Genomic DNA, 27,815 nt, shown 5'->3' with positions numbered 1-27,815 from the left:
TTGGCGAACGCGTTCTTTTTGTTTTATTTCAGTGTACCCCGTATTTGTTATGCTACGGTCCTCGCCCTGCTGGGCTAGTCCCCAGAAGTGTCTGCGCGACTCAGCCACTGTAAACTGAAATGACAAATACTGAGGGGAAAGGACATAAGCAAAATATAGCAACGGTAAAGCCGTCAGAATTCCCCCAGGACTAGCCGGCATACACCCCCAGATAACACCCGCAACCGCAGAAACGCTGGAAGAAAATCCATACCTCACGGAAACATGCGAGGAGGAAACGGCGTGGCGATTGTTGTTTATGTATTGCTCCAGCTCAAAATTGCCGGTAAGAATTTGTCATTGAGTACAGGTGCAGAGATCAAGTGACGTCTGTGTTTTGTCGGCTAAATATCATTGCACTGATTTCAGTTACTACTAGCTTTTCACATTTTTTATTTATGGGTACTGAATCAGATACCAGGGCTCGTATGGTCGTATGTTGTAAATAATCGTAAAAAAACAAACCAGTGGCTCGAAATGTGATCACTCTAGGTTGTTTGAATTGAGAACCAGGTTCTAATCCAATACATAGTTAAATATACTATGCACGTTGTTAACTATTCAGTATCTCTATTTTATGACGACGCTGCACCGACTTTTGTGAGTATAATTCCTTGCACTTGAGGATGCCAACGATGATAAATTCTGCACGATTGAACTGTTTACGAAAGGGATAGCTTTATCACAACTGCATTATATGTATCTGTGTATAAAGACAAGCAAAGAAGACACCAAGTTTTTCTTAAATTTCGTCAGCAATACTAGTGATTGCGATTGACAAACAAATGTCTACTTCCAGTCGAATCTCTCTTCAGCACCAAGGCTAGCAGTCGCCGGAAAACAAAGCTGTCACTCGGGGGGAAACAAGTGAACCTGCTTCTCTTACACACGACACGCAGTGTTACATCGAGGCAACCAACATCATGTCACACACAGATGGAACATAACTATTGTACGGTATTGGATAAATTGACAATATGGTTATGTTTGTTCCTCACACGATTTGTATTATAGGTGTTTTAGTTGGTATAGTTGTAGTTGTTGCAGCTCCTCCTAAAAATGGACATAACTTTTACAGCTGCCGGAATTTTCTGAAACTTGACAGGCTATTAGACGGCAATGAATACGTGGTGCAAATTAGTCATGTAGTACGACGGCCATCTTGTAATTTATCTCAAAATTCTAAAATAAATAAATACAATGAAATCATTCGGCAGATTACCAAAAAAAAAAAAAAAAACCCCAGTACATATGCCTAGGAATGCTCAGGGAAACTTTAAATACATCACCTAATTTTCTTCATGAACCATACTTCTGAAAATACAGTATACAACCCCTTTATCCCAGTCCCTGCAATTGCTAAGACATACTGCTAAAAATACTATGTTGAAAGACCCCCAATGTGCCAAGCAGCAATCACAAATTCACCAGTAAGCTTATAAAATCCAGGCGGTGTAGCAGTGGAAACTCAGTAAATTCATTCAGTTAATGAAAGACAATAACAAGACCCACCAAGACCCATCACTAGTATGGCTCTGAACAGACACATCGTGGCGCTATAACAGTTGCCTGAATTTTTTATTTTCAAAAATTAAAAATCACACATACATCACAGAAACCCCACATTTGTTACAGATGTTATCCACCCGACACAAAACACCACATGGGTATATGGGAGCAATTTTCAAACATTTACTACAAATTGGCTCTATGCCATAAAAAATCTCAAACTTGCTGCAACGTACCTTACAAGGAACAACTATATACAGTCAGAACTGTCATGCCATTTCAGAAAAATTGCCATGGCTTACACAACAGTCACCGCAAGTTGCAGCATATGACAATTATTCATACAATGCATTGTAATGTTGCATAATATTGAAATATAAAAAAAATAAATGCTTTATCTGTAACCAATGGCTGGTTAATAAAAATGATCCTTTTTATCTCTGGGTCTTACATGGGGAGCCTAACCTGTGAAAGTCAGTAGTGGTAGTACTCCTACAAAAATACTATTAGTACTAATGATGATTAAAACTTTCATAAATACATAGATTTTTAACAAAAAGCCATCAGTCCTGTTCAGTTATGTTATTGTATGCTGTACAATAGAGAACTATAGTTCCATTGGCATGATGTGGGCATGAATGAGTGAAGTACTGCACTGTGGGACAGCCATGAGTAGAGGATGTACCTTAAAGTAAGTTCCTGTATTAACACAACAAAGATGAGGATGTCTTGTTGTTTGACCTTTAATTCAATTCCCTGATTGTTGCATCTGGCTCTCCTGGTTTAAATCACTATGCCCTTTGGGCTAGAATCCACTTTGAGCAAATAACTGGTGAAAACCAGCCAGCAACTCAGGTCTCTGTATCTAAATGGAAATTCTTATTTCCTCCATAGTTCAACTAGGTCCTACATTTAACACGTATGTGAATAACCTTTGAGGTGAGATGCTAATGTGATGTAATACCAGTTGGTTCTAATGTGATATTTGTTCTTTGAGTGTCTCTCTCACCTTTAAAATTTCCTTGCAGCATTCAGCAAAAAAGGAGGACAGGTCTTATAGCCCCTGGGATTAATAGATGAATGAGAGTGAGGGGAAGATCCCAGAGTTATCTCTCTTTTTCTCTCTCTCAACCTCTCCATTCCTCTCTTTCTTTATCCCCCCTCTCTCACTGAATTTTGATTGCAGAGGTCTGCTCAATCTCATAGCAATAGAAATGAGGTCAGATGAACTAAAATCTGCCCAAAACTGGTAAAATAGATTTAACTGAGCTTACAAGCAAAATGACACAGTTAATTCCCCTCAGTTGAAGCTTATCTCTATGTTCTGATTTGCTTTCCTGTTTTCTAGTACCTTGTATGAAGAAAGGGTGTTTCTGGTTTGCCCCTTGCTCATCAACAAACTGTTTCCAATTAGACATGATCAGGCAAGAGCTTGTGTTTCACTTATTATTTGAATCCTACGAGACCTTGCTGGGAAAAACAGTGGTTTCATTATTATATGAAGCCACATGCTATCTGACAACACCTGTGTGTCATACAACTCTGTAGGAATTCCATTTACACAAAGTAGATTGCCTCCCCTGTACAAATCAAAGCACTCATCTTTCCATGGCAGGGTCTAAGCCTATGACTGAGCTTGTGTGTGCCAGTGCAGAGATGCCTGAAAGCAGAGCCCTGAGAGACAACATTTACTCTTTATGTTTGGATTTTTGCAATGCTGGACTTTGTCTTTTTATTTGTTATGTTATCAAGATATTTTGCAAAAAAAAAAAAACACTGGCGTTCAGTCATGAAGTTTTAATCACTTTTGAAATTAATCACAGAATGCAATAATCCTGACGTGATCACAAATATGTGGTAAATTAGTTATTTTCCAGTGCTGCAGAGGACAATGTCTTGACCATGAACCTTCATTTAGAATTTAATTTTTATCTTCGATTTATCCATTTATACAAAGACAGTTACTGGGTGATCACTAAACACCTGCACAAATGTGTGAAAGCACATTAGTTTTCAAAGGGTGTCTTGCCTCTGAAAATCTAATATTAAATATTAGTAATGCAATCACTTTCCATCTGCATGTTTTGGCCTCAGCTGAAAGGCTCCACTGTGCCACAGAGACAGTGGCAGTCTTAATTATAATCCCTTGTTCTATATGTGAGTGGTAGCAGTGTTGGCTCTTCCATCACTCTGTGTGTCTCTGTGTACCAGGTGGCTTCTCAGGGGACCGTGACCGCTTTTTGACCACACAGACCTGGCGGTCAGAGCATACGGTCCCAGCATACCGCCACGCTGAAGGCTCACAGAGGAGCTTGGATGTGGGGGATGAAGGCAAGCAAAGGACCACCTTTCACTCTCCATCACACATGAGAATGGGCAAACAGCGTCCTGCTGCCATTCAAGGACCCCGTTTTGTCCAGGCCCCCAACAATCAGGGCGCTGGCTTCCTAGCGCGGACTGACCTCGTCATGCAGGTGGAGAACATCCCAGTGTCAACACAGCACATCGTCACTGTGGTAGGAACACATTTTTTACATTTACTTTCTACTGCTACTGTCATTCTATTATCTGACACATCTGTTTTTATGCAAGGGCACTCATCTGAAATATTGGCAGGCGACAGCGTTTTGACAATTTGGCACACCCAGTCATATAACCATGTGTTCCAACATCTCATTTCAGTCACAACAGTCAAACGTCTGCGTCCAGTTCACAAGGGCAAAGAATTTTAAAGGGCCTGTAGGGACACTTTGTGAGAAAGACATATCAGAGAAAGCGTTTCTCGGGCAGAGCAAGCAGTTCAAGCATTTAGATGTCAGGGTGGCACCTCAGAGAATTTATTTGGTTGGCCATGTAATTTTTTTCAGGCATTTATCAGCAATTTTTTTTAGAAAACTTATATTTAAGCTCATATTAATTCTATGGCAGCTATTGTTCATTATCCAGACACAAGCGGCAGTGTAGCATAGTGGTTAAGGAGCAGGACTCGTAACCGAAAGGTTGGGCAAGGTACTTAACCCACAGTTGCCTCAGCAAATATCCAGCTGTATAAATGGATAACATTGTAAAGAACTGTAACCTATGTAAGTCGCTTTGGATAAAAGCGTCTGCCAAATGAATAAATGTAAATGTAAGCCCAAGAAAGGATAATATGTTTTGAAAAAAGAGGAAATAGCTCAGTGTAAAGGTGGGTGGCCCTGGAACAATGGAAGGTCATTGCCATTGCAGAAGGATTATTGCTGTGTTTGTGTTCACTACACATGCTTGAACCCTAATACTCCCAAAGAGGCCCATTGTTCCCCTCATCGTTTCAGTGACAAATGAAAAAAATCCCTCTGCTAGAATAACATCCAGCCTGTCCAGTGAGGGATGGCTGGACTTACAGTCATAACAGGTAACTGTATATCAGGATGCCGACCCACATGACTCATAGTGGAACAAAAATCTATAATGCATTAGTGCACCACATGATCATGCAAGTATACTCTCCCAATAATAGCATTTGCCTCTTCAAGGAGAAGTAGGACCATTTGGAAAGAATTCCCCCCTTGAGTGTTCAGCAAGAGTTAACATGATTCGGGTTCAGTGGAAAAATGATGGGTAATTAGAAATGATTCTAAGCATCGCTTCATCGCCTCATGGTAATATTTCATTTTTGCCTATATGTAAGTACACATCTATGTATTCACATTGATGCTTATCTCAACAATGGGCTTTGGTTATAGTTAGATAAGCATTTTGACTTGAGTTTTTGTACTGCATATTGTGAATGCAGCACCCCACAGGGCAAGTTGATGTCTGCCTTGTTTTAGCCCTGATGGTAAAGGGGCAGAGTATTCAGCAACATTTCTCATTTCACAGACTGCATGGTGTGTGAGTACTGAAAGCAGGAACTGTGCACCTCTGTCATCGATGCCGTTTTTGGAAATTGCAGCCACCCAATGGGTGTAATGCACCTAGCAGGAGGGCTTTGGAAGGTGCCCCACTTCGGCAAGTGCAGTAATCTGTCATCGGAGACAGGATACAAGGAGGCTATCTCGTGATTGTCCTTTTCAGGGCATTGTTTGCCTGAGTTTTTGAATTTCTCAGTCAACCCTCATAATATAGAACAGGGCAACTCCATTCTTGTCAGGAGGGCCTGCAATTCAGACTGTTTTCCAACTATCAACTGCTAGCACTCTAAATTGGTTCAATCTAGATGAGCTTTAATTAAAGCTGAATCCAGCTGGTTAATTGCCATCCTTAATGAAAGGCTATAGACACAGAGGCACTCCAGACTGGAGCTTGAATAACCCTGTAATAGAGGTATGGCTCAGGGTGAATCAAGGCAACATCTTGTCACCTTCTAAAGAGCCCGAGGCCTCTGGGTAAAACTCATCTAGTTGACACAGGTGATTATCAACCAAGCTGATATACCCAAAAATCCAAGTACAGCAAATAATGTACTCAGATTATAAAAGCGCAAAAATGCATAAAATCTTTTTGTCATCGAACTGATGCATACAGTAGATTGTCAGTTTGCTTTGCCTTCTCCGGTGAGACATCTACATTTTCCTGGCACTGTTTTAAATAGACAAAAACCCTCACTGACAGAAAATTAGGAGTGTTTCTAAATCGTATTTTGGGTTGATGGACTGGATACTGGAGGATGCCCCTGTTACCAAGCAAGGGAGATTTTCACAGATGAGGTGATGCATGCCTTGGACCATTTTCAAAACCAGAACTGCAACTGCCCAGTCCTTGAAATATTAGTGCCATTGATCTGTTGTTCTGGAAAGTAATTTGAGCGCTGTATCCCTGTAAAAACGGGAAATGGTCAGAATGTCAGCATTCAGCTTGTTTCTCTTCAAAACAACTTACGGAACTGCTTAATACATGTTCATATTTGTGATTATATACTAAAATTTTCATTTGTATCACTTTGTCGTATTTTACCAGTCAATCGCTGCCACATAGTCTTGAAAGATTTCAAAGCTGTGAGCAAGACAGATTGATTTCAAAATGGAGTTTTGCCAAATGGAAATAATTGTCAAGCTGCAAAGCATCATGGTTAGAGGTTGTGTTATCAGTGCTACTTTGTCATATTAGCACTAAACAGCATGATACGATTAAAGAAGAGCAATTGCACTACATCGGATTCCCTTTAATATTACGGTAGCTTTCAACAGTATTACCACCATACTGTCATCCTGTTATTCTTTATTTCCTGGCCTGGTCTTGCCAGCTAATTGAGGCCCAGTATCACCAGCTGGCTATGTCAGAGCCTTTCTCTAATCAGGGAAAAGAGGGATGTGACCCATTGTTCAGGCTTTTTAATGAATTGAACCTAACAGAGCGCAGATCAGCTCCTGTGTCACACACACCCGCAACCAAAGTTTGTCTGGGATAATTCAGTTATGACAGCAATAACTCTCGACAAGTGTGTCCATACCAACATCATATAGCCTATGGTGGGTCCACGGGTTGGCACACAAGTACTTGGAGTTATACCCTGACGGGGTAACAGCTATGTCTGTACAAAATCAAACATGGCAGCCAAAAGCATAGAAAGGTTAGGTGCATTTACGAATTGCTCTTTGGCAATGAAATAATTTAAAAAATCTTTAACATTTAAAAAAATCATAATGGAAACAGTAACCAAAGCTATAACAAAAATACTCAACGCTGTGAAAACTATCACAAGCACAGTAGGTTTTTGGATCAATTATGAAATGGTGTTTAGTAATAGCAACAAAATAGTAAGACCAAACTATGATACATATTTCCATCAGCTGCTAAAGGAACTAATGTCTTTAATGGTCTTTTCAAGTCACAAAAATTCAACACAATTTACTAATACTTGTTTGGATCAGTATGAATATAGATGTGAGTAAGGTCTGTTTTTCTATCCTTCAGTTATACAAAGAATGACCTTCCGCTTCACTTTCATACCACTTTGTATTCTATGTGCTGAAATTCTAGAGGGCTACAAGCGTACCACATCGATCGTAGAAAACGTAATGCCATTGCACTCGATCTGCATACTAAAGGTAACTTAGCCCTTCAGAGGCATTATATCAGATTTGATTATGGCCCCCGAAGGGCTTGAAGTCAGTGCATTGATATTGGAGCCAGTCTACAAAAAACCCAGGCAGCTTACAGATGCATCAAGGATTGCAAAGAATAAACAGACACTGGTGCCTGGTTGATTCTGTACTGTGCAGAGAATTGTTATTTTTCATTATTCCTTACAAGAGTCATTGTTGAAATATATAGTCTAATATGAGGGCAGGTTCAACATGCCCATGATAAGTCATGAATTTTCATGGTAAGATTTTCAATACTCTACATTGAAGGAAGACCTCATTTATTTTGATAAGTGAGAATAAGGTCTCTTAAAGGTGTCTCCAAATAAAAGTTATACCTACATAAGTCATGAAAAATATTCTCCATTTCCCAACAGTGTATTTAACTGTCAGTGCATGCGAAAAGGAAATTTACCTCCTGACTGTGTATAAGATTAAATACCAATCATCCTCTGAAAGTCCCCAAAGTTATGATTGCCAAAATAAGGATTTTTAAAATTCTGTTCTAGAATTCCTCAGAGTAAAAAGAGGGGTCCAATTACAGCACAGAGGGTTTACCTTGGGTGCTCAGGAACTGAGTCATTGGATGGAAGTGTCATTTGATAATGCCTGGCTGTGAAACAGAAAACGTTACTTGAATTGGTTCATGTTGTATTGGTTCAAATTTTTATTTAGGCTTATGTGTCCAGACATAGGTAATGTTTGCTCCTCTTTAGTGTGCTGAAGTGGATGCTTGGAATTTGGGAGTGGCAGTGTCATTTATTTCACAGAAAACAAGGACTCGAAATTAATGGTTTTTTTTTCTGTTTGTCCTTAGTAACCTTAGCAGCTCATAATGCCAAATCCAAAACGCCTAAGGGTGCCCTGTGGCAAGATGTTTAAGATATTTTCAAAGATGTTCATCTATTAAAAGGAGTACTTTCTATATTCAGAGTGCTTTCTGTATTCTCAAAACCAACCAGTCTTCAATGAACACACATTTTATTTGTTATAGACTGGGGCAGATGGTTCCTTCAGACATGCTGTCTTCTCCTGAATAATGTCAGTTTATATTGTGAATCACATGACCAACATTGTACTGTGGCAGTCAGCCACTGCAGAATAGTTGTGTGCTGTTTGGCTAGCATGCTGTTTGGCTTGAAGAGAGCTCAATTCCTCCACTATGAGATCTGAGTATTGTCATTTAGTGTCAAGATAAAGACAAAATCACAGTACAACAATGAATTATAAAAAGCCACCCCATATAATTTCCTCGAGAAGCAACACAACATAAATATCCAGTCAAGCAGAGGCAAACAGATTACGTGCAAAGGTGAAGATTCTCTGTGCTCATAACTACTGGAGATAAAGAGAAATCAAGGGATAAAGACTCAGATGACTCCACTAAGGCTCTTGGTATATCATCCATTAGACCAGTGTTCTCAGTGACCATGTTAAAATTTAAGGCAACTCTTTTATAGCAGTCAATATTGATAGCCGGTGGTTAGCTAAGCCATCAAAAGGTAAGGATTTATTCATGATCCACTGAATCGCAATGAACGGAATGCTATATTAAAGGGATTGTTTAATGTACTGTCTTGGATGAAATCACATTATTAATGGCATTTCAAATTCAGCAAGTACGGAATAATTGAACATTTATGTAAGAATCCCTGCACTTTCTTTCCCATGCATCTGAATAATGTGCAATAATAATATGACTGCAGATCTGAATAGAATCGGGTTACCTCAATTTATACACAATACACATGTGTTATTTGTCAGTGTTTTGTCAAGTATCTGCATGTAATTTTCTTGCTCTGCTGTGGCAGAAGATGGTTATGAATGGGATGATCTTGAATAATGAAGCAGACACCCCTTCTGGGCTCACTCCATGGAAAGTCATAAATCATAAATTCAAATTAAGCCAATTAAATTTTTTAAGTAAGTTAAGTCAATTAAGTCCAATAAAACTCAGATGATTAATAGATAACTTCCGGTGTTTGCAGGATGGTGCATACCCTGGGCAGCACACATCCACAGGGCTTCAGGTTGCTCCAGATGCTTCTGCTCCCAACAAATTCTGTAGGATCAGCTTAACCCAGCCCTGTTCCTGATCACCATTATATAAGCAAAGCTAAAACTCATCTAGGGCCAGTCTTTCAGAGTACAAACTGTTAAACCCACTCTCAGGGGAGCATGATCAGCTGTGTTTAACCCTTTTTGTGGGTTATTTCAGAGCTGACCTGTCAATGTTCACTATGCACGGACTCTCCATTTAACTAAGATGCTCCATCGCCAATTAATTTCACAAAATAAAGATTCCAGATTAAATGCTTTATTGTCTTGCTATCTGTGTCTTACTGTGTGCCTTATCTTAACAGAAAATGCCCAGATATGATGTGCGTTTTTTACTGTTGCGAGGCTCTGGGTATATGTTGGCATTGTGTTGGAGTGGTACACTCTTGTTAGGTATATTGTGTTGCACATGTGTGCTGCGTTAGGTGGGCATCTGTGGTCTCAGCTTTGCGTGTTTCGCATCTACTCTTGCTTGTGCGTTGTTGGTTTCCTTATTTGTGCAATGTTTCGTGTCATTCTGCTGCATGTCCCTTTGTGCTTGACATCTGGAGTCAAGAGCATCTGTTGGATGTCGAAAATGTAAGCGTAATGCTAAATGGATTCATCTTGTACATCACATTGGATAGGAGTGTCTGCTGAGCAACAAAATGTAAATGTTAATTTTTCATTAATTTCTCACATTGTTTTTAAAAAATTTAAATTCTGTACTCATTTTTATTGCACACCTAATTTGTTTGCTCATTCAGATGCAGTTCAAACAAAGGTCTTTAATTGACTCCTAAGTGCGGTCTTGTAAATAACTTAAATTGACAAGGAAAGGTTTCATGGAAGGGGACAGAACAGTATTAATGTGATCTGTTCCCCTGTACTTTAGTCTTTTATTGATATGCATACTTCAAAAGCATCCTTGTTGTGCTTCCAGCTTCAAGTAGATTAATTATTATTTTTCTGTGGGCACAAGACATTGCTGGCTGTTTGGTGTAATTGTTATTAATGGAGATTTGTCATATGTGGAATAAATTTCCTGCATCTCCTGTGCTGTGAGCTAATTTAGTCTGTCTGGGATCCAAGGTTCAATTAGAGGAACATTCAGGGCCTTGCAGTCTGCTATCACCTATGGCTCATAACTTACAATAATATATTACATTACATTATTGTCATTTAGCAGATGCTCTTATCCAGAGCAATATATGATACAATTGTTACATGTTACTTATTTATACCTTTTTACTGAGATAATTCTAGGTTAAGTCCCTTACCCAAGGGTACATCAGCAGTGCCCCAGCAGGGAATCAAACCAGAAACCTTTTGGTTACAAGCCCTGCACCTGACCACTGTGCTACACTGCCACCCCATACGTATGTAATATGTATATATTTTTTGTATTTATTATAGTTAGAACTGCACAGCATTATGAATACCACACGCAGAGAAAGCTGAAAATGCCATTAGCTGCAAGGGCAGCAGTGGAATTGCAGCCCACACGCCAACAAACCAAAATCCACTCTCATTGCGGGCATGGCGTGGGAGGATGTCATCTCTTAAAATAATTGCACCTGTAATAGTCCTCTGCAGAGGGTTGAGTCCGAGCAATACCACCGAAAGAGCGCCTGCGCCCACCAGTCGAGAAGAGATCCCGACTGCCACCGTCCGGGTTGTTGTTTTCAGCAGGTCGCGTTTGCGTTTCTCCTTTTGCATAAAGATGCCGGGACTTTGGGTATCCCCCAAAAGCGAAAAGCGTTAGATACCTCGATGTGGCAGAAGGCGCTTACTAGCTCTGAAGGAGCGCGGCCTCAGAGCGGCAGACCCTGTTGGTTTTGTTGCGGCTGACCTGCTGAAGCCCTGCCGTGAGACTGTGGCTTCGGATGGGTCTATGAGTGGTGGGACGCGCTGAAGGGGGTCTGCTCACCTCAGGCAGATGTCAGACAGAGGCAGTGAGGCCTGCTGTTGGGTCGCCTGGCTTGTTTATCAGTTGAATTCTGGGAAATCTGTAGATGTACTATGCTTAGACGCTGGAACTAAAGCGCTGTGGTGGTGACATTTGCAGGTTTTCTGTTAGGAAAGACCTGATAAAAAGCAATTACTGAACTATCCACCAATTATTGGATTTTATGTCTGAACCATACTGCTGTTTAGGTGGTACTACATTTGTAAATGCTTGCTAAGAAAATTTCAATCTGATGAATCATTTTTTTGCATTCATGGCCCAGATGTGTTGCAACTAATGGAAGAGATTCAGAGATTCAAAACTTTGTTTAAGATAAATATGCAAGTGGCGTAATACACCATTGCCCTTCATATTCATGTCTGTTTGTAGATGGTGATGAATCTCACCATCCCAGGATTGTGATCCATTGCCATTAAATGTGCAGAGATATTTACATGACATAGTGACAAATTAGCATCCAAGTGAGATGCCACTGGTGCTCTACTGTCTGGCCATCATAACCAATGGAAATGCTCTTTAAGCTGGATACCATGCCGCTACACCTACACAGCAGTACACTCAAGCGCTCAGTAAGGGCACATGGAAGACGCCCACTGATTGGTTTAATTACAGCCATTTAACTTCTCCATTGGTGAACATCCCACGGCTGTTTCCTGTTTTCCTCCTGTCCTGAGCTGTGCTCTTTAAACGCATGGCTCTCTCCCCCACAGGGCCCAAACAGCGGCCATGCCAGTACGGATCTTTGTGTCAATGTACGCCAGGGGAAGGTGTCAGGAAGCCAGCTCGTATCTGATGTGTGGGGGGAGGGCAGAGGTGTGACAAACTGCCCCCTCCCCTCTCTGCCAGCACAAGTTGGGCATACACAGGCCTCTGGGCTCCCTTGTCGGTGCTGAGGAAGAGTGTGTTCGGAGGAGCACGGGAGAGTTCCTGGCCTGGCCTCACCTGACTCCTCACATCCAGCTATGTCTTTTTTACTCGAGCCGACAGCCCCCGCTTGGAGAGCAGGGCCGTGTAAGGCCAAGGCATCTGAGGCTATCCTGAGGAGTCTCTGCGGAGGAGGATCTGAGTTCCTGAAAGTTCTCATCACGTTGGTTTATTTTTAGGCCTAATGAGTCATCTATAATGTAGCCCAAAACCGTAAAGAGGGAACATCGTCTCTGAATACATAAAAGATATCCTCTGTGTAAATATGAATGACACTGTTGTTTTATATAAGCACTGTTTATAAACGTGGGGGGGTGGGGTCGGAGAGGATGGTGATGATTTTTTTTCTTAATGAATTATTAAGTTGACATCATGCATACCAGGGTGGGGGGAGGGAGCTTTAGTGAAACTCCCTGCATGACAGTTTTTCAGCTCGTCGAGCGATAGAGCTGTTGTTTGTTTGCGCCCGTTTAAACGCGGCCCTGGGGCCATTCGAGCCGTGAGTGAGAGCCGCTGTCAGAGGTGCGGGTGCCGTCACGCCTTGTCTTGTTTTTCATCTGACAGACAGAAGCTGCGCAGAGCCCGCAGCTTTCCCTTCACCTCCCCTCGTCCCCACTGCTGCAGGCCATTCCCAACGTACCGCCATTTATTTATGGCACGCTTTGTTGTCATGCACTGTCAGGAGCTACTCCGTGGCTTCAGGCAAACCGGATTATTTGTATGTAATGGGGATCATTTGGAGGAAAATAAGATTGGAAGTACAGTATAACAAATACGCCTCACAGAGGAGAACAAAGAAAACCCTCCTCAGATGGCCCTGTCTGTCAGGGTTTTCGGTGGTAGATTCATGGTTATGGAGAGGATATTCTGAAAGCGGGCACAGCTGCACTGTTAATGCATTCACAGAACAAATCGTCTCAAAGATCTTGGGTTTACTTTCTTATAAAACAATGGAAGAGTGGTGCACAGGGGTGAACAAAAGTGCACCTTTCAAATTCTGAATATTTTCTGTGCCCATTGCCTCTGTGCCCATTAAGCTGTGTCTAGTTTACACCTGCCATGGACATATTTACATTTATTCATTTGGCAGATGCTTTTATCCAAAGCGACTTACATAGGTTACAGTTCTTTACAATGTTATCCATTTATACAGCTGGATATTTACTGAGGCAATTGTGAGTTATGTACCTTGCCCAAGGGTACAGCAGCAGTGTCCCAGCGGGGATTGAACTGGCAACCTTTCGGTTACGAGTCCTGCTCCTTAACCACTATGCTACACTGCCGCCCACATATATTTCTGAAAACCAAAAGCACACAAAGTGTGTCAACGCATGCACTGATACAGCCCAGTGGCACAATGTTATTGTTAAAAGCATTTTGAGATGCTGAATTTGATTGGGAATGGCCAAGTGTCATGTTCCCAACACCGGCTTTACGGTCTGACCTTCCCCCAACACTGCATACACCCACTTTCATCTTTGGTCGCCTCTGGACATGGCATCTTGCTGATCCGGAATTCAGATTACATTTCATTTGAAAATAAAGAAGAGAAGTTTGATATCCATGTACAGGTCTGCCTTCCTTTTTCAGGTTTATGAAATGATTTTTGATTTTATTATAATGTCCTCTAGGAGTCTATCACGGTCCCTGACAATGTCAGAGCCTCTGCCGATGTAGACATGAAGATGTTATCAAGCATTTGGTGATTAATGCTTTAGCAGAAAGCCCTTGCCTTTTTGAATAACAAATATAGGATATATTAGGCTGTGATATCCCTACTGCTACAATTACATCTACATGTTTGGTTGGCCTAATATGATCAGCTCTATTTGGTACATGCTTGGTTTGGTATGTCCAGCCAAACACCTACTCTAAGCTCTTTGTTGGTGGTATTTTTTTTATAGTTTTCCTGGAGAATATTTAACATGGCCTTCAAGTACATATTTCTTGAAAAGATGTCCTGTGTGGTTGATTTCTTTCCAGTTATTTTCAGAGTGGACCGATGAAACATTTGTTTTTCAATTGCGGGTCCCTTCGGCTTCAGTGGGCAGCACTGGTTACCATGGTGATGCCTCTCTGTCCTCCGTGCAGATGCTGCAGGTGGACATCCGAAAGCTGAACGTGACCTCTCTCCGCACGTTCCAGGAGGGCGTGGCGGCCGCTTTAGACGTCCGTCCCCGACAAGTGCACATCAACCGCCTCAACGTAAGCGCTCACAATAACCCAGCGTCCAGACAGGACCGGCGACGTGAAAAAGTTAACCTGTTCTCAACAAAGGGACAGGAACTATATTCTGGGGTGGATCAGTTTTCTGCAGTTCAGACAGTGGTGTTTAGGTCAAATATCCTGAAATAGATGCTTGCTGCTCTGAGTTTAGAATCATTCACGTATTTGTTAAAGGGCGCGTGGGATCTGTTCTTTGAGAACAATTTACGATTTTATATGTACTTGCTTGGAGCTTGAAATGGGTGTTCAGAAGAAGTTAATTAGTAGAAGAAACAAACCCTGGAAAGTGTTGTCAGACACACCAAGCATACACCAAGCCCATTCAGTGATTTATAAATGTGTTGTGCATCCAAAAACAGTTGTACATCATTTCCTTTCATTTTATTTTCTCAGAGAACCATCCTAGGTTTCCATTAAAAAGAATTTGCTATAATCTATTGGCCAATGTGGAATTCAGGATATTGACTGCATTGACTCCATTATTATTGTTATTGTCAATCTATTTATTTGCTTTGCAGATGTGTTTTGCATATCATCCCTTGCTACAGCTGAAATATATTTAGCTTATGTCTCTTGCTCAAGGCTATGACAGCAGTGCTCTACCCTAGAACTTGAACCTGCAGATTTTATCGGCCTAAAAGTCTAGGCCTCTAAGCACCACCTCACACCTCCACCTACCATATTGCTGCATTGAGTCTGATTCGCTCCACTTCCTCCCCAGGAGAGGAAGAATGGTATTGAGCTGTTCGTGTCGTCGGAGGGGCTGAGGGCTGCGGGGCCACTCCCGTCTGAGGAGGTGATGAACTCCCTCAACATCAACGTCCTCCACAGGGGCCTGGAACAGTTTGGAGTCATAGATGTCACCCCAGAGGTGCGTCCCCAAAGATGGAGCCACCTGCCACTCTCATAAGACATAAATGGATGACATATAACAGATCAGAGTCTGATATAGAATGGATCTTGCCATTCATGGTTTTTGAGATTCGAAGAGATTTCTGGTTCTGCTGCCACCCCAGGTGAGATTTTCTTTACCTTGGTTCCTTTTTGGATTTAATCATTTGTTTTCCCTTGAGGAACTCCAGTGAATGCATGAGTGTGATACAGTGGTTTGAAGACTGAACTTACAACCAAAACGTTGTAGTATGGAGTCCTGCACTGCCATTTTACTCTTGAGCGCAATGTTACTGTAGCCTGAATTTCTTGTAGCTGTATAAATGGACAATGTAAATTACTTTGTATGTTTTTTTTCCACAATTGTTGGGCATGACCACATTCAAATCAAAGTAGGCTGCACTTAAAAGATTTATAAGTATGCATAAACACTTAAAAAAAACCTGCTCTCAGGCTGCGCTTAGGGGCAGGGCTTTGTCATCACTGAATAAAACTGAGAAATCTTTTCAGAGGGTATTTGTAAGTGGCACCTGTGTCATGTCTGCCACTCACAGAAACATCTATGTAGCTCAGGTGTGCAGTGGCTTGATTTGGAAACTTGTTTTTTGTTTTTTTTGGTTCTGCACTCCTGAACTGGGAGGCATGGCCCATCCTGGACTGGTGATGTGCCATCCTTTCCCTAGCAGGTAATTTAGTGTCTAGGCATGGCGGTTCTCTGGAGTTCTCTGATGGGTGATTAGCTGCAAACAGCATGAGATGTCTGATGAGAACAAAGTGACCAGGCAGTGGTGGCTTCCCTTTGTTAAAACAGTTTTAAATTTAATTAATCCTTATTTTCTTTTTCACTTTTTCCCCAAATTCAGCCAAATTAAACTAAATTAAAGGTTTTATTTGAATCCTTGATGAATTAGGTTGGTGATGGATTCATTACGCTTACCTTTGTGTATATGAAAACAACGAGACACAGATATGCCTTAGGGAAGGAGTACCTAACAATTCTGAGGGCGGCATGCAGACTGAAGCATATGCAGTGGTTATAGATTCTGTTCAGGCATTAATGAAGTATTTCACCTCCCGCACTCTCTGAAATGGGCCATACATGCAAGGACTTTCATTCTCTCCTCTCAAACAGTACATGCTCTTCTTTTCCCTCTCATCCACTCTTTCTTTCTCACTCCACAAGGCTTGTAGTAATAACCGCTGACAAATTGAGAGAACTCAAACGCCGTTTTAATCCTGGGTCTTTGAATGGGTTTCGCATTAAGGGCTCGTTTATCACTTCAGACATGCATGTTTAATGTATTCTCTAGAGATGCAGGCTGGGAGACGGACGATTATTTCAAATCCGTGTACATGCGTCCATACGTAACCAAATTATTCAAGATTAGAATTCAAGAGAATTCTCCCTCCCTTTTATATTGTGCAATTCAGCTGTAACTGTTTGCATAATTTTCACATTTGGTGGCCTGGGAGCAACGCCCAACAACACATGGTACCATAATAGTGTCACGTATAACACATTGGCTTTTTTATAATTGAAAATGAGCCGTTTGGGTCATTACCATCTGCCTGAACAACCTCTTGCCCGGACGCTAATAGGATTTATAGCTTCCTGTGTGAGTAATTGAATCCAGTGAGCCGCTGCAAATCCATGAACATGTAGGGAATTGACAGGTGGTATGTTTGTTTCTTCCATTTCCTGCCGCAGGCTCAAGTGCCTGGGATTCCCAAATCCATTTTAAAGAGCAGGTCCCTCATCTGATATGCTGGCAACCAGAACTTCCCTACCTCTGAAAAAATGCCTTTTTGTAACTTCTCATAAGACTACATCCCTCCCAGGGTTTCCCCTTTTGCTTTTACTGATACTGAGTAGTGAGGAGGTGTGGTAATGGGTGTGACTGTTTTAAGTGGGAGGAGCTGTGGTGTAGGATTGGGGGAGGAGCCTGAGTTCCCATCCCTCTCTGTGTGGGTTTGGCTCCTGACAGCACTGCTGCCAGCCCTGTTCACCTGTCAAAGTGCATCTCCAGGGCAGGGTGTCGCTCTGCATCAGTGGTGTCTGCACAGGTTAGACGTGAGCAAGGTGAAAGCACTGAGCCACGTGTGGCAGGATTGGCTGTCTGTGCTGTTGAAGGTGGTCTGTCTGGTAGGGAAAAGCAGTCCCCCTTGGGGTGTCACAGCAACAGTAACCGGGGGCTGTGCTATGCTTCTTGTTCCCCCTCCTATCTGTAGAAGAATGTGCTACAGGGGCAGCATGACAGGGACAATGTGTGGACCCAAGAGGGATTTTACGCCGTGGTTATTTTTCTCACCATCTTCGTGATCATCGTCACTTGTTTAATGGTAAGTTACACCCTCCTATTAAATTTACTCATTCTTTCATTCTTTTCGGGTGGACTGCTGGTCTTAGCATCTTGTGGCTACTCGCTGTGAGTTTCTTGAATGTTGAGCAACTGAGTGGTTACCTACATAGAAAGCCATCTGTCCAGATGGTTGCAAATGTTATCACTGCTTGATAACTGAGTTTAGATATCTTCTCATTTGTGGCGCTCCTGTTGTTTCAGCGAGTTTGATTAATTATGGATCATGTCTTCTCAGGAAAAGCTCCGTTTTTTATTCTACATTTCAGGGGGAAAAGTGCACTCAAAATGCAATGCTGGCAAATCCAATAGTGGTGTTACATTTCAGTTTGCCAGGCTGTGTGGAGAAAGTGTATGTAAACCAATTCTGCCTGTAGTACAGGAGGTGATTCCTCGTGACAGTAGGTATTGTGTTTGTCAGCCCTGAAACGTATCTCTTACTAACGTATGTAATCAGATAATCATACATTTGAGTGATTACAATCCTTGTATTACAAGCTTGTACTCACAGCTTACAATAATCAATATAATTACACACACACACATTATATATATATATATATATATATATATATATATATATACATAGTATACAATATACACTATATATATATATATATGTTGTATGCTGACATTTTTTTCCAAGAACAGCCCTTGTTTGTTGAATTGTAATGCGGCTATCCATCTCCTGTTGTGTTACTTTGAAAGAATCACAACATCTCCTGATGGGATCTGCTTTCATTGCCTGCTTTTGTAAACATGAGAACTTTTCACTAGTGGTTGCTTGTGTGGTCTGACAGGTCAGAGTAGGGGCTTTTTGCTTTTTATGATGCCAAATATCCACAGTTGTTTTTGTTTTCAGTTTTTAACTTGTTGGCCTTGACTGCTCACTTCTGATATGGTGTTGATCTGCTCATGCGGTGGATGCCAGGCATATGGTGGCAGTGCCGTTTGACCCGGTGCTGATCTGTAGGTACTGTACCGGTTGAAGGAGAAGGTCCAGTTGCCAGATCAGCAGCAGAAGGGGCCACCAAGCCCAGGCCTGCACCTGACCCCCATCACGGCCCACGCTCCGCCGCAGGTCAAGGTGAAGATTGCCGACAGCATGGTGCAGGCTGAGCAAGGCCCCAAAACCACCAGCGCATTCCCCATCACCAAGCCCCAGTGCCTGCCCCAGAGTCCACTGTGCCCCCCCGTCCTGGACATCAAGCCCTGCCTGTCTGCCAGCCCCTCCCCCTTCAGGATGAAGACCGCCACTGGCCTCCAGGAGAGGTGAGATTAGGGCCTGACGTGTGGAGGAAAGAGGAGCATAGCTTGTGCTCTAGAAGACATATGCAGTTTGGGGAGGTGTAGTTGAACACCCTTGTTTTTCCAGCAGAAAAGCGTTCCTCAGATGTGGTCCTCAGATCCTATCGTCTATGCTGCTGGGTCTTGTTCCAGCTGAACCCTCACTAGACGTAATTGAGCTCTTAACGGAACACTGATATTTATTTGGCATACATCTACATCTACTCTACATTTACTGTACACTATATATATATATATATACATATATATATTTTTTTTTCAGGTGTGTTTGAGCTACTGTAAATCAAAAAATGTTTATATTTCCCCTTGAACAAATTTGATATAACTGTCTCAGTTGTTCCTGGCTTCTGTCTTTGAGCTATTTATTCTTAATAAATTAAGTTGAATACATGACTTTGTTATACTTTTCTTTAAGGAGCTCATCTTAACAGAAGCAGCATACAGACACAACTTCACTGCACTCTGCTTAAACAAACATATTTCCAGCAAAGCACTTGGGCAAGGTACTTAAGCTAAAGTACAGCATCAAGTACTGCAGTGCTCTTGACATTGTACTTCGGAAGGGTCTCCACTGGAAAAATTTATCATTTATTGAAAAAAAAAACATCATTCCATTAATCTGTAGTATGTAACTAATGCATAACGGAATTCATCTTTCACTGGTTTTTGTGTTACTGCTGTCCAGGACTGATGAATCACACACTCTCATGTGTGCCTGAATTGTAGTACGTCTGCAGTGTTTTGGTGTGTATCTGTAGCATGTCAACACCGCCCACTCATGCATGTGACAGCCTGTTGATACTAGCAACTGTCATTGGCTGCCAAGTGTGGTACTGGCATTCTCATTCCAACGGGACATGCTGTGTTTCTGTGTGTTTTTGTGTGTAGATATACACACACAATATACACAGAATAATATATTGGATACTGGAAATGTTTTCACTTCCTGTTATACCAATTCTAGCTCACAAGTATGGACAGGAGTGTCATGTAGCATTTGGGAACCTTGAGATTTGAAGGTTGCAGACAGAAATCCCAGTTGGGACACTGCTGCAATACCCTTGAGCAAAGTACAAGGGTACAGACCTGCCTCAGGAAATGTAGCTATAAAAATACTCAAATGTAAATTATGCAGGATGTAATGAATAATGGGATTTGCTATGAACATAAGCGGATGCGTACGATTACAGCCCAGCTGAGATAACATTGCTTTGACATTTTAACAACCCAGCAAAGACACAATGTTTTCATCTTTTCCTTCCAATGTGTCTTGTCACAAGTTTGCTATAATGTTGTTGCCAGTTTGTTACAATGTTACAGTGTGTTGGTGCTATGTGAGCTGGAAGCATTACTGTAATGTTAGAGGAATGTTACAGTGGGTCGTGTTGAGACACGCAGCAGGGTCAACAAAATGGGGTGGGTGATGGGCCAGAGGTTTGTCAGGTTTACCTGTCTGTGGCAGGTCACGAGACTCTTGTGGTAACCATGGAAACCGTAGCATCTATTCTACTGGAGGAGTTAGGTGGGGATTCACAAATCGAGCCCACCAAGCCAACAAGGCCATCAAGAGCTGGGCTGGAAAAATCCCAGTGGACAGGATCCAAACTGCTCTGGGATTACCACAACCCACAATGCACTATGTTTTTGTGGACTTCAGGTCAACCACAGTTGTTGCAGTCAGTCTAATTTGTACTCCCTTGATCCCTTGAGAATGATGCTCTGACCATGCAACACAAGCAAGCTGTGACTGCCCAGCAAGTACAGATCATTCTCACAATGGCTAGGTGATATGAAAATGCTGTTGCAATGCTAAATTAATGCTGTGAAAACATTTAGCCTTAGCTGTAATTTGAGGTTTCGGTGGTGGCGGTTATAGGTGAGGAGGGAGGTCAATTGGCTGAGCATGTAGAAGTGCTTTTTGAAAAATGAGCACTGTTGTCTTGAGCATGAAGAGGACTGAATCTTTTCCAACATGAAAAATATTTTTTACAAACCTGTATGTCATTGTTATAGTGTTGACTTGTAAAGCAGGCCCCATTGCTCCCACTTGCCAGTTGGCTATTTGTTTTTATTTTCTTTTCAGTTTTGATACAATTACTGCTATATTTCCAGTCTGAAACACTTCTCTGAGTCTCTGTCTGGAAATATCATTTGAAACGTATCTTGCCATGGATGAGCACAATGTTAGAAGCAAGCTTAGCCTGAGGGAGTCAGCAGAGAGCAGCAATACAAGAAATAATCCAGAGTGTCTAATGTTGCACATGACTGCCCTCTAGTGGTATGTTTAGGTCCATTACATGCTTCCAGCTCCATTGGTACAATGTTCACCTTTTAAGTATAGCCACTGCCAACCTGAACACCAGACAGGCATAATTAGATAACCTTTCTTAACTTCAGTGTTAGATGCAGTGAGTTGCCTCATTATGACACTGATACCTCAAGAAGTGTTGCAGTTGTGTTTGTTCTGTCATGTTATAACATCATTTCACATATTTGAAGATTTGTACAAATTAAAAAAAGGAGAAAGGGATTTTCTTTCATTTGTGCTGTCTACAGCATTCTCTTTTAAAATGTTAAATGTTGAACAGATATGCAACACAAGCAGTGCTGTTCTACTTGTGTAATAAGAACAGATATTCTGCTGTAAACAGAGGTTAACACATAGACAGCGTTCACAGTGTAATTATAGCAGAGTAATGAAAACAAATATACAGTAATACCAGTACAGTTATACTAGTTATGAATAGATATACAGCATAACCAGTACAGTTTCACTATATAGTGAAGAAGAGCTATATAGTGTTAGTAATGCTGTTATACCAATGTAATTAGATACAGAGTATAATTATACCAGCGTTAATTGTGTCGCCCGTGCTCTCTCCTTGCAGGCGAGGCTCCAACGTGTCTCTGGTGCTGGACATGAGCGCCCTGGGCTGCGTGGAGCCCCTGAGCAGGGCGGTCTCCGTTCCCCGGGAGCGCGCCGCGCTGGAGTACCTGCAGTCCGCCGGCCGCACCCTGTCCCGCCAGCAGCTCCGCCACGCCACGCTCAGCAAGCGGCTGCTGCATGCCGAGTTTGCAGTGAGGAGATTCTCAGCCTCTCCGTGCTGCTGCAGCACTGTGAAACGACATGACTGAAATGCGGACACACAGTCCTTCTACAGCATTTCAAACAGCCCTGAGGCCCTGTTTTTTGATCTACATTTAGCATGTCAGGCCTCACTTCCTGTTCGTTGATCACAGATCAGTAGGGACTGGGGCAGGAGAAAACGAAGGAGCTTTCAGGGATAAAAAAAAACCTATATGTCATATTCAACATTGTGCTTTTTTGCAGCTGTTATATTCCAATACATTGGCATTAAATTATAATATTGGCATTATATTACATAACATGTTTCCAATTGCATATTACAAGCTTAGTAATATCTAGTATATCTAGTATACTAGATATACTAGATTACTAGACAGTATTCTACACTGGCCCCACACTGAAAAGTTATTTTTATGGTCACAGTTAAGGATGAAGCACATTGTAATATTGTCTGAAATTATAAAAACGTAGATTCCCAGATTGGAAATTTCATTTGTGGTGCAATGTAAAGCATTTTCTCCTTGATCTCAGAATGGTACAGAATTAATATTCTGTACTCCCGCTAATGCTTTGTGTGTGTGTGTGTGTGTATGTGTGTGTGTTTTCCCAAGGAAATCCCAATGAATTTTGTGGATCCGAAAGAGCTGGACGTTCCCAGTCATGGAACAAAAAACAGATACAGGACTATTTTGCCAAGTCAGTATTCTGTCTTAAAAATCACTAGGATTTTATTTTTAATATAATATTAACATAAGGGAGTCGCCCTACATTGCCCTTGTTCAGGGTTGTCATTGGTAACAAATAACACTTCTTGGGATCTATTTTGTCATATGGGACTTTTTGCAACCTTTCATTCCTTTTCTTTTCTAACAAGTATCACTTATTTGTCCTTTTTAGATCCCCATTCCAGGGTGATCCTGAAGACCAAGGCTGGTGATCCACTCAGTAGCTACATCAACGCCAACTACATCCGAGTGAGCTGCTGCCAAAATTTCCCTTCATTAGCTGTAGGACGTGAAGAGTCAAATCTATATATGAAAGGCTAGCATGACCAATTATACTCTAAATCTGTTTCAGAAAATACTTAACAAAACGTAGTCTTAACTTTTTGTCTCTACTCATTCAAGCTTTTTTTCTGAAGTTGGGCCAAGGGTGGTCTGATCAGACATCATCCATTTTCTTTGTATTTCTCTGAAAAAAGAGTGCCATCTTCTATGACAGTGGTAATTTCCAAAGGAAATGGGGAAATTATTATTAATAAGTCCATACAAATTGTACATTGAGCTGACATATATAGCCTTTTTCTGTTTTGTCAGGCTGGATATATACTATAGTAGTTTAAGTTAAGAAGCCTGCGCAAATGTACAAAGCAACTTACAAACTTTTCCCTTGTGGTCCAGTTGCCTGACATCGGTACCACATTGCCACCTGATGATGCACTATGTAATGACAGAGGGAGCAGACCAGAAGTGTACGGTGTTAGACTGATGAATCACAGAGTTGTGCTGTGTGCTGGTGCAATAAGCAAGATGACAACTCCTCTCTCTCTCTCTATGTTGGGCCAGGGCTACATGGGAGATGAGAGGACCTACATCGCCACACAGGGCCCCATGATCAACACGGTCAATGATTTCTGGCAGATGGCCTGGCAAGAGGACTGTCCCATCATCGTCATGATCACCAAGCTAAAGGAGAAGAATGAGGTAGGGCGCCCCCTACTGCTGGGACAGAGGGACATGCACTCAGAGGACACTACACACGCACACACTGGTGCACCCATCCTATCCAATAAGCCCAGAGCTGGTTCACACTGTGTAATTTAATCAATTTTAATTTCATTTGGGTGTGCCTGCGTAGGGCCATCTTAAGCCTGTCATTTGGAAGTAATCTCTGTCCTCTTCTTGCTTAAGTATGAGAGATTTTCATTTCTCAGACAGAACAGAAACAGAACATTCTATTTTGTTCTATTTCTGCGTGGAAAGCGGTGTGGTTTTCTGATTGATTTCAAGAGAAATCAATGAGAAAACATGAAAATCTGTTAATGAGGGATGACAACATCAAATGTGGAAATGAAGTTTTTTGTCTGATAAGATTCTTTGTGCAACCCATTCTAACTGCAATTCTTGGCTCTCAGTTCCTTCATTTGCCCTACATAATTTCAATATTACTAGAATTAGAATGGAATGTCATTCAGGTGTCATTGAAAGGACCGCTTTCTTTATTTTTCAACTCCAGAAATGCGTGCTCTACTGGCCTGAAAAACGGGGCATCTATGGAAAGGTGGAGGTTCTTGTGGAAAGTGTGGAAGAATGTGACCACTACACCATCCGCAACCTGACACTGCAGGTAAGATCACCTGTAATGCTGCTACGATTATCTTGTCGTACCTTTTCTCTGCAGCTGTTGCCTACTTGAAGGACACAGACTTGAGACATTGTATGTTTCCAGTACATAACTGCAACATCACTAATAACTTCCACTGGATGAAACAAAAATATTTGCTTTCACATCATATAATAACTCATGCTGTTGGCAGTGTTTCTCACTCAATGATGTATGCCCAATATTTGCACACAACAAATAAACAAGGAGGAGGGAAGTTGCTACCTGTTAGATAACTTCAGGTAGTCACACTCGTTTTCTGATGGTTCATCAAATAGATATGATTCATCTGGTTTTTAAAACTGGCAGAGTCTGGCAAATGGCTGCACTTTAGTTGCAAAGGAAAGGAGTGCTATCACGTCAGGTCCTGCTTGATTTCATGAGTTCAGCTGAGGATCAGGCTCATTCACCCAGCCCCGAAACACAGCTGTGAGCCCCCACTTTCTGTTTAAGCCAAACAGTTAATCATGTCATTTTCCTGATGTATTTATATAATACAGTAATGTGGAATTGAACAGTCAGTGTACACTGTATAAGCTATTGTGCATATACACTAGGAAGATTATAACTTTCCCATTAACTAAACTCTGAGTTATGGTGGGTACAGTGGGTAACAATACAGCACACAGATGCTTATGTGTCACACCATAAAGTACATCCTGCAGGATAACCTATTGTGTTTCGATGTGTGTGTGTGCGTGTGCGTGTGCGTGTGTGTTTCCAACAGCATGGGGGTCAGAGCCGCAGTGTGAAGCATTACTGGTACACCTCGTGGCCGGACCACAAGACCCCCGACAGCGCCCAGCCTCTCCTACAGCTCATGGCGGACGTGGAGGGGGAGCGGCGTGTCTCAGACTCCAGGGGACCCGTCATTGTGCACTGCAGGTACCGCATGGGCAGCCACGCACAGCTCCCTCCCTGCTGCACCCAGACCAGGCCTGCAGCATGGAACTCACGGCCGGCCTCAGCCTCCAAAATCAAGAGGAGGGCTTCAAAATGCGTCCCACTCCGTGCTAAACCTGTTTATTGACGAGCACAGTTTAGGGGCGAGGTCAGCTGGACCATGTTATCTGGTTCCTGAAAGTTAGAAGTGTCTGAGAGGGTTTCCAGTGGGTTGCATACTGCAAGTTGTAAAATTGATTGTGTCTGTCATCACCATGGTTGTATTTCCAAATGGTAAATGGTTGCAACTTGAGTCTATAGTGAAACATTCTTTGTGTTAAGACACTGAGATGAGTGACTCCAATGACTGTAAAATACACCATCGCATAGGCTCCTCATACAAACAAGCTACTGTGATTAGAACCTCTATGAAAATAATTTTTATTTTTAACATCGTCTTTTTAATATGCTATTCCTTACACATTACTGAATCATTAATGTAGTTACACCATAGGGTTTTAATTTCAGCAGAAATGACAGAAAGTTGCTTCTGTCATACTTATGCTGTTAACACATCACCATATACAGTATGTGCTATTGCACCGTTGTCTGCTTAATCCCTACAAATGTCATTTGGTCTTCTTACACTCTTTGTTTGGAAATGGTACTGAATCTATATTTGCTTACTTTTATACTATCTTTATTTTGACATCTGTTTTCAGAGTGATTTACAGAGCAAAGTGCCCTTATTGCCAACCCTGCCCCTCTTGTTTTCTGCAGTGCTGGGATTGGCCGGACTGGCTGTTTCATTGCCACGACGATAGGTTGTCGTCAGCTGCAGCAGGAAGGGTTTGTGGATGTCCTGGGAATAGTGTGCCAGCTAAGAGTTGACAGGTGTGTTTTTTCACACAGGTTTGTCTATATTACCCAGAAAGTACAGCCCTTTAATTCGGTTTATCACATACGGATATACAAACAATATGAGTAATAATTTAACAGAAAAAACACACAGAAAGACTGGCGATTACTGAAGACTGTACATACACAGTAGAGATAGGGAAATATATAGCTAATATTTATATGGTCTGTAGGAAGACGTGTGAATGTGAATTGAACTGTGTGGAAGTAATTCCGGAAGTAATTCTGAATACATGTTGAAGCAAGCATGCTTAAACAATGTCAGAGGGCTGTATATATATTCTTGATTAAAAAAAAAAAAAAACATTTGCAGGAAGAGTTGACTAATAAAAAAAAAAAAAACAGTTAATGGGCATGTGAATTATAGTAAAATCTAAAGCATCAAGAAAGTAGCCATTATCACCATATGGCAACTGTGCAAAAACTGTTGAAATTTTATATGTGTGGATTTTTTTTTGTTTATTCAATAAAGACTTTAAAACAGCAAACAGATTTCAGTCAAACTTGAGGAAAAAAATTTCCATGACACATCGGATGCACATGCATTCACATGCAAAATTATTGCCCATTTAACTGGCAGGTTGTGGTAAGATATCTTTTACAGCACCAAAATCATATCCCTCATGCCTCTCACACCATTATGATTTTGGTACTAAGAGGCAGATCCTTTATGACAAGATACTACTCAGCCTTTTAATCTGAATGGGTGACCAAAATCATTTATGAGTAACATCCTTGTGAATTAGAGGTTTCAAGTTTTTTTATCTTTTAACTTACTACAAAAATCATACTTGGACAAATGTTGAATAAAAAGTAGGTGGTGCACAGAACGGCCATACTGTATAATGTACAATTTGTTTAATTGTTATGCCACCTGACTTAAGTGAGTAAAATTCATAATATCTTCACAACATAAACCGTTACCTATAAATCACAAATCTATAAAACAGAACAATTTTTAGATTCAAGGATGAAGCCGTTGTTCCTGTTACCAGAATGTATTAGTGGTAAGCTCTGTCTTTTTGTGTCTGCTGTGCAGGGGAGGCATGATTCAAACAGAAGAGCAGTACGAGTTCGTCCACCATGCCCTGAATCTCTACGAGAGCCAGCTCTCAGTCAGCGCGGGCCCGTGAAGACTTGGCTGGCACTTTATTCTCAGAGCAGTGGAGGAAGCCACAGGGGTTCTCATTTACCTGGCGACTGTCTCTCATACCTGTAGT

The 27,815-nt window shown here is 41.6% G+C and overlaps 1 protein-coding gene across 1 annotated transcript; it reads left to right on the top strand.

Moving 5' to 3' along the window:
* The first annotated feature begins 44 nt into the window (after positions 1–44).
* Positions 45–27,815, top strand: LOC118770430 (receptor-type tyrosine-protein phosphatase R-like). Its single transcript, XM_036518086.1, has 14 exons — positions 45–325; positions 3,760–4,064; positions 14,635–14,748; positions 15,491–15,640; positions 17,890–18,000; positions 18,991–19,289; positions 22,214–22,403; positions 23,025–23,109; positions 23,311–23,387; positions 23,979–24,116; positions 24,649–24,759; positions 25,523–25,680; positions 26,458–26,571; positions 27,635–27,815. Exons 1-14 carry the CDS (start codon positions 265–267, stop codon positions 27,726–27,728), a joined length of 2,007 nt encoding a protein of 668 aa, XP_036373979.1. The 5' UTR covers positions 45–264; the 3' UTR covers positions 27,729–27,815.

The sequence above is a fragment of the Megalops cyprinoides genome, chromosome 23 (assembly GCF_013368585.1).
Source record: "Megalops cyprinoides isolate fMegCyp1 chromosome 23, fMegCyp1.pri, whole genome shotgun sequence".
In the NCBI taxonomy this organism is placed as follows: domain Eukaryota; kingdom Metazoa; phylum Chordata; class Actinopteri; order Elopiformes; family Megalopidae; genus Megalops; species Megalops cyprinoides.
Note: the sequence above shows the minus strand (reverse complement) of the source record. Positions and strands in the feature narration are given on the sequence as shown.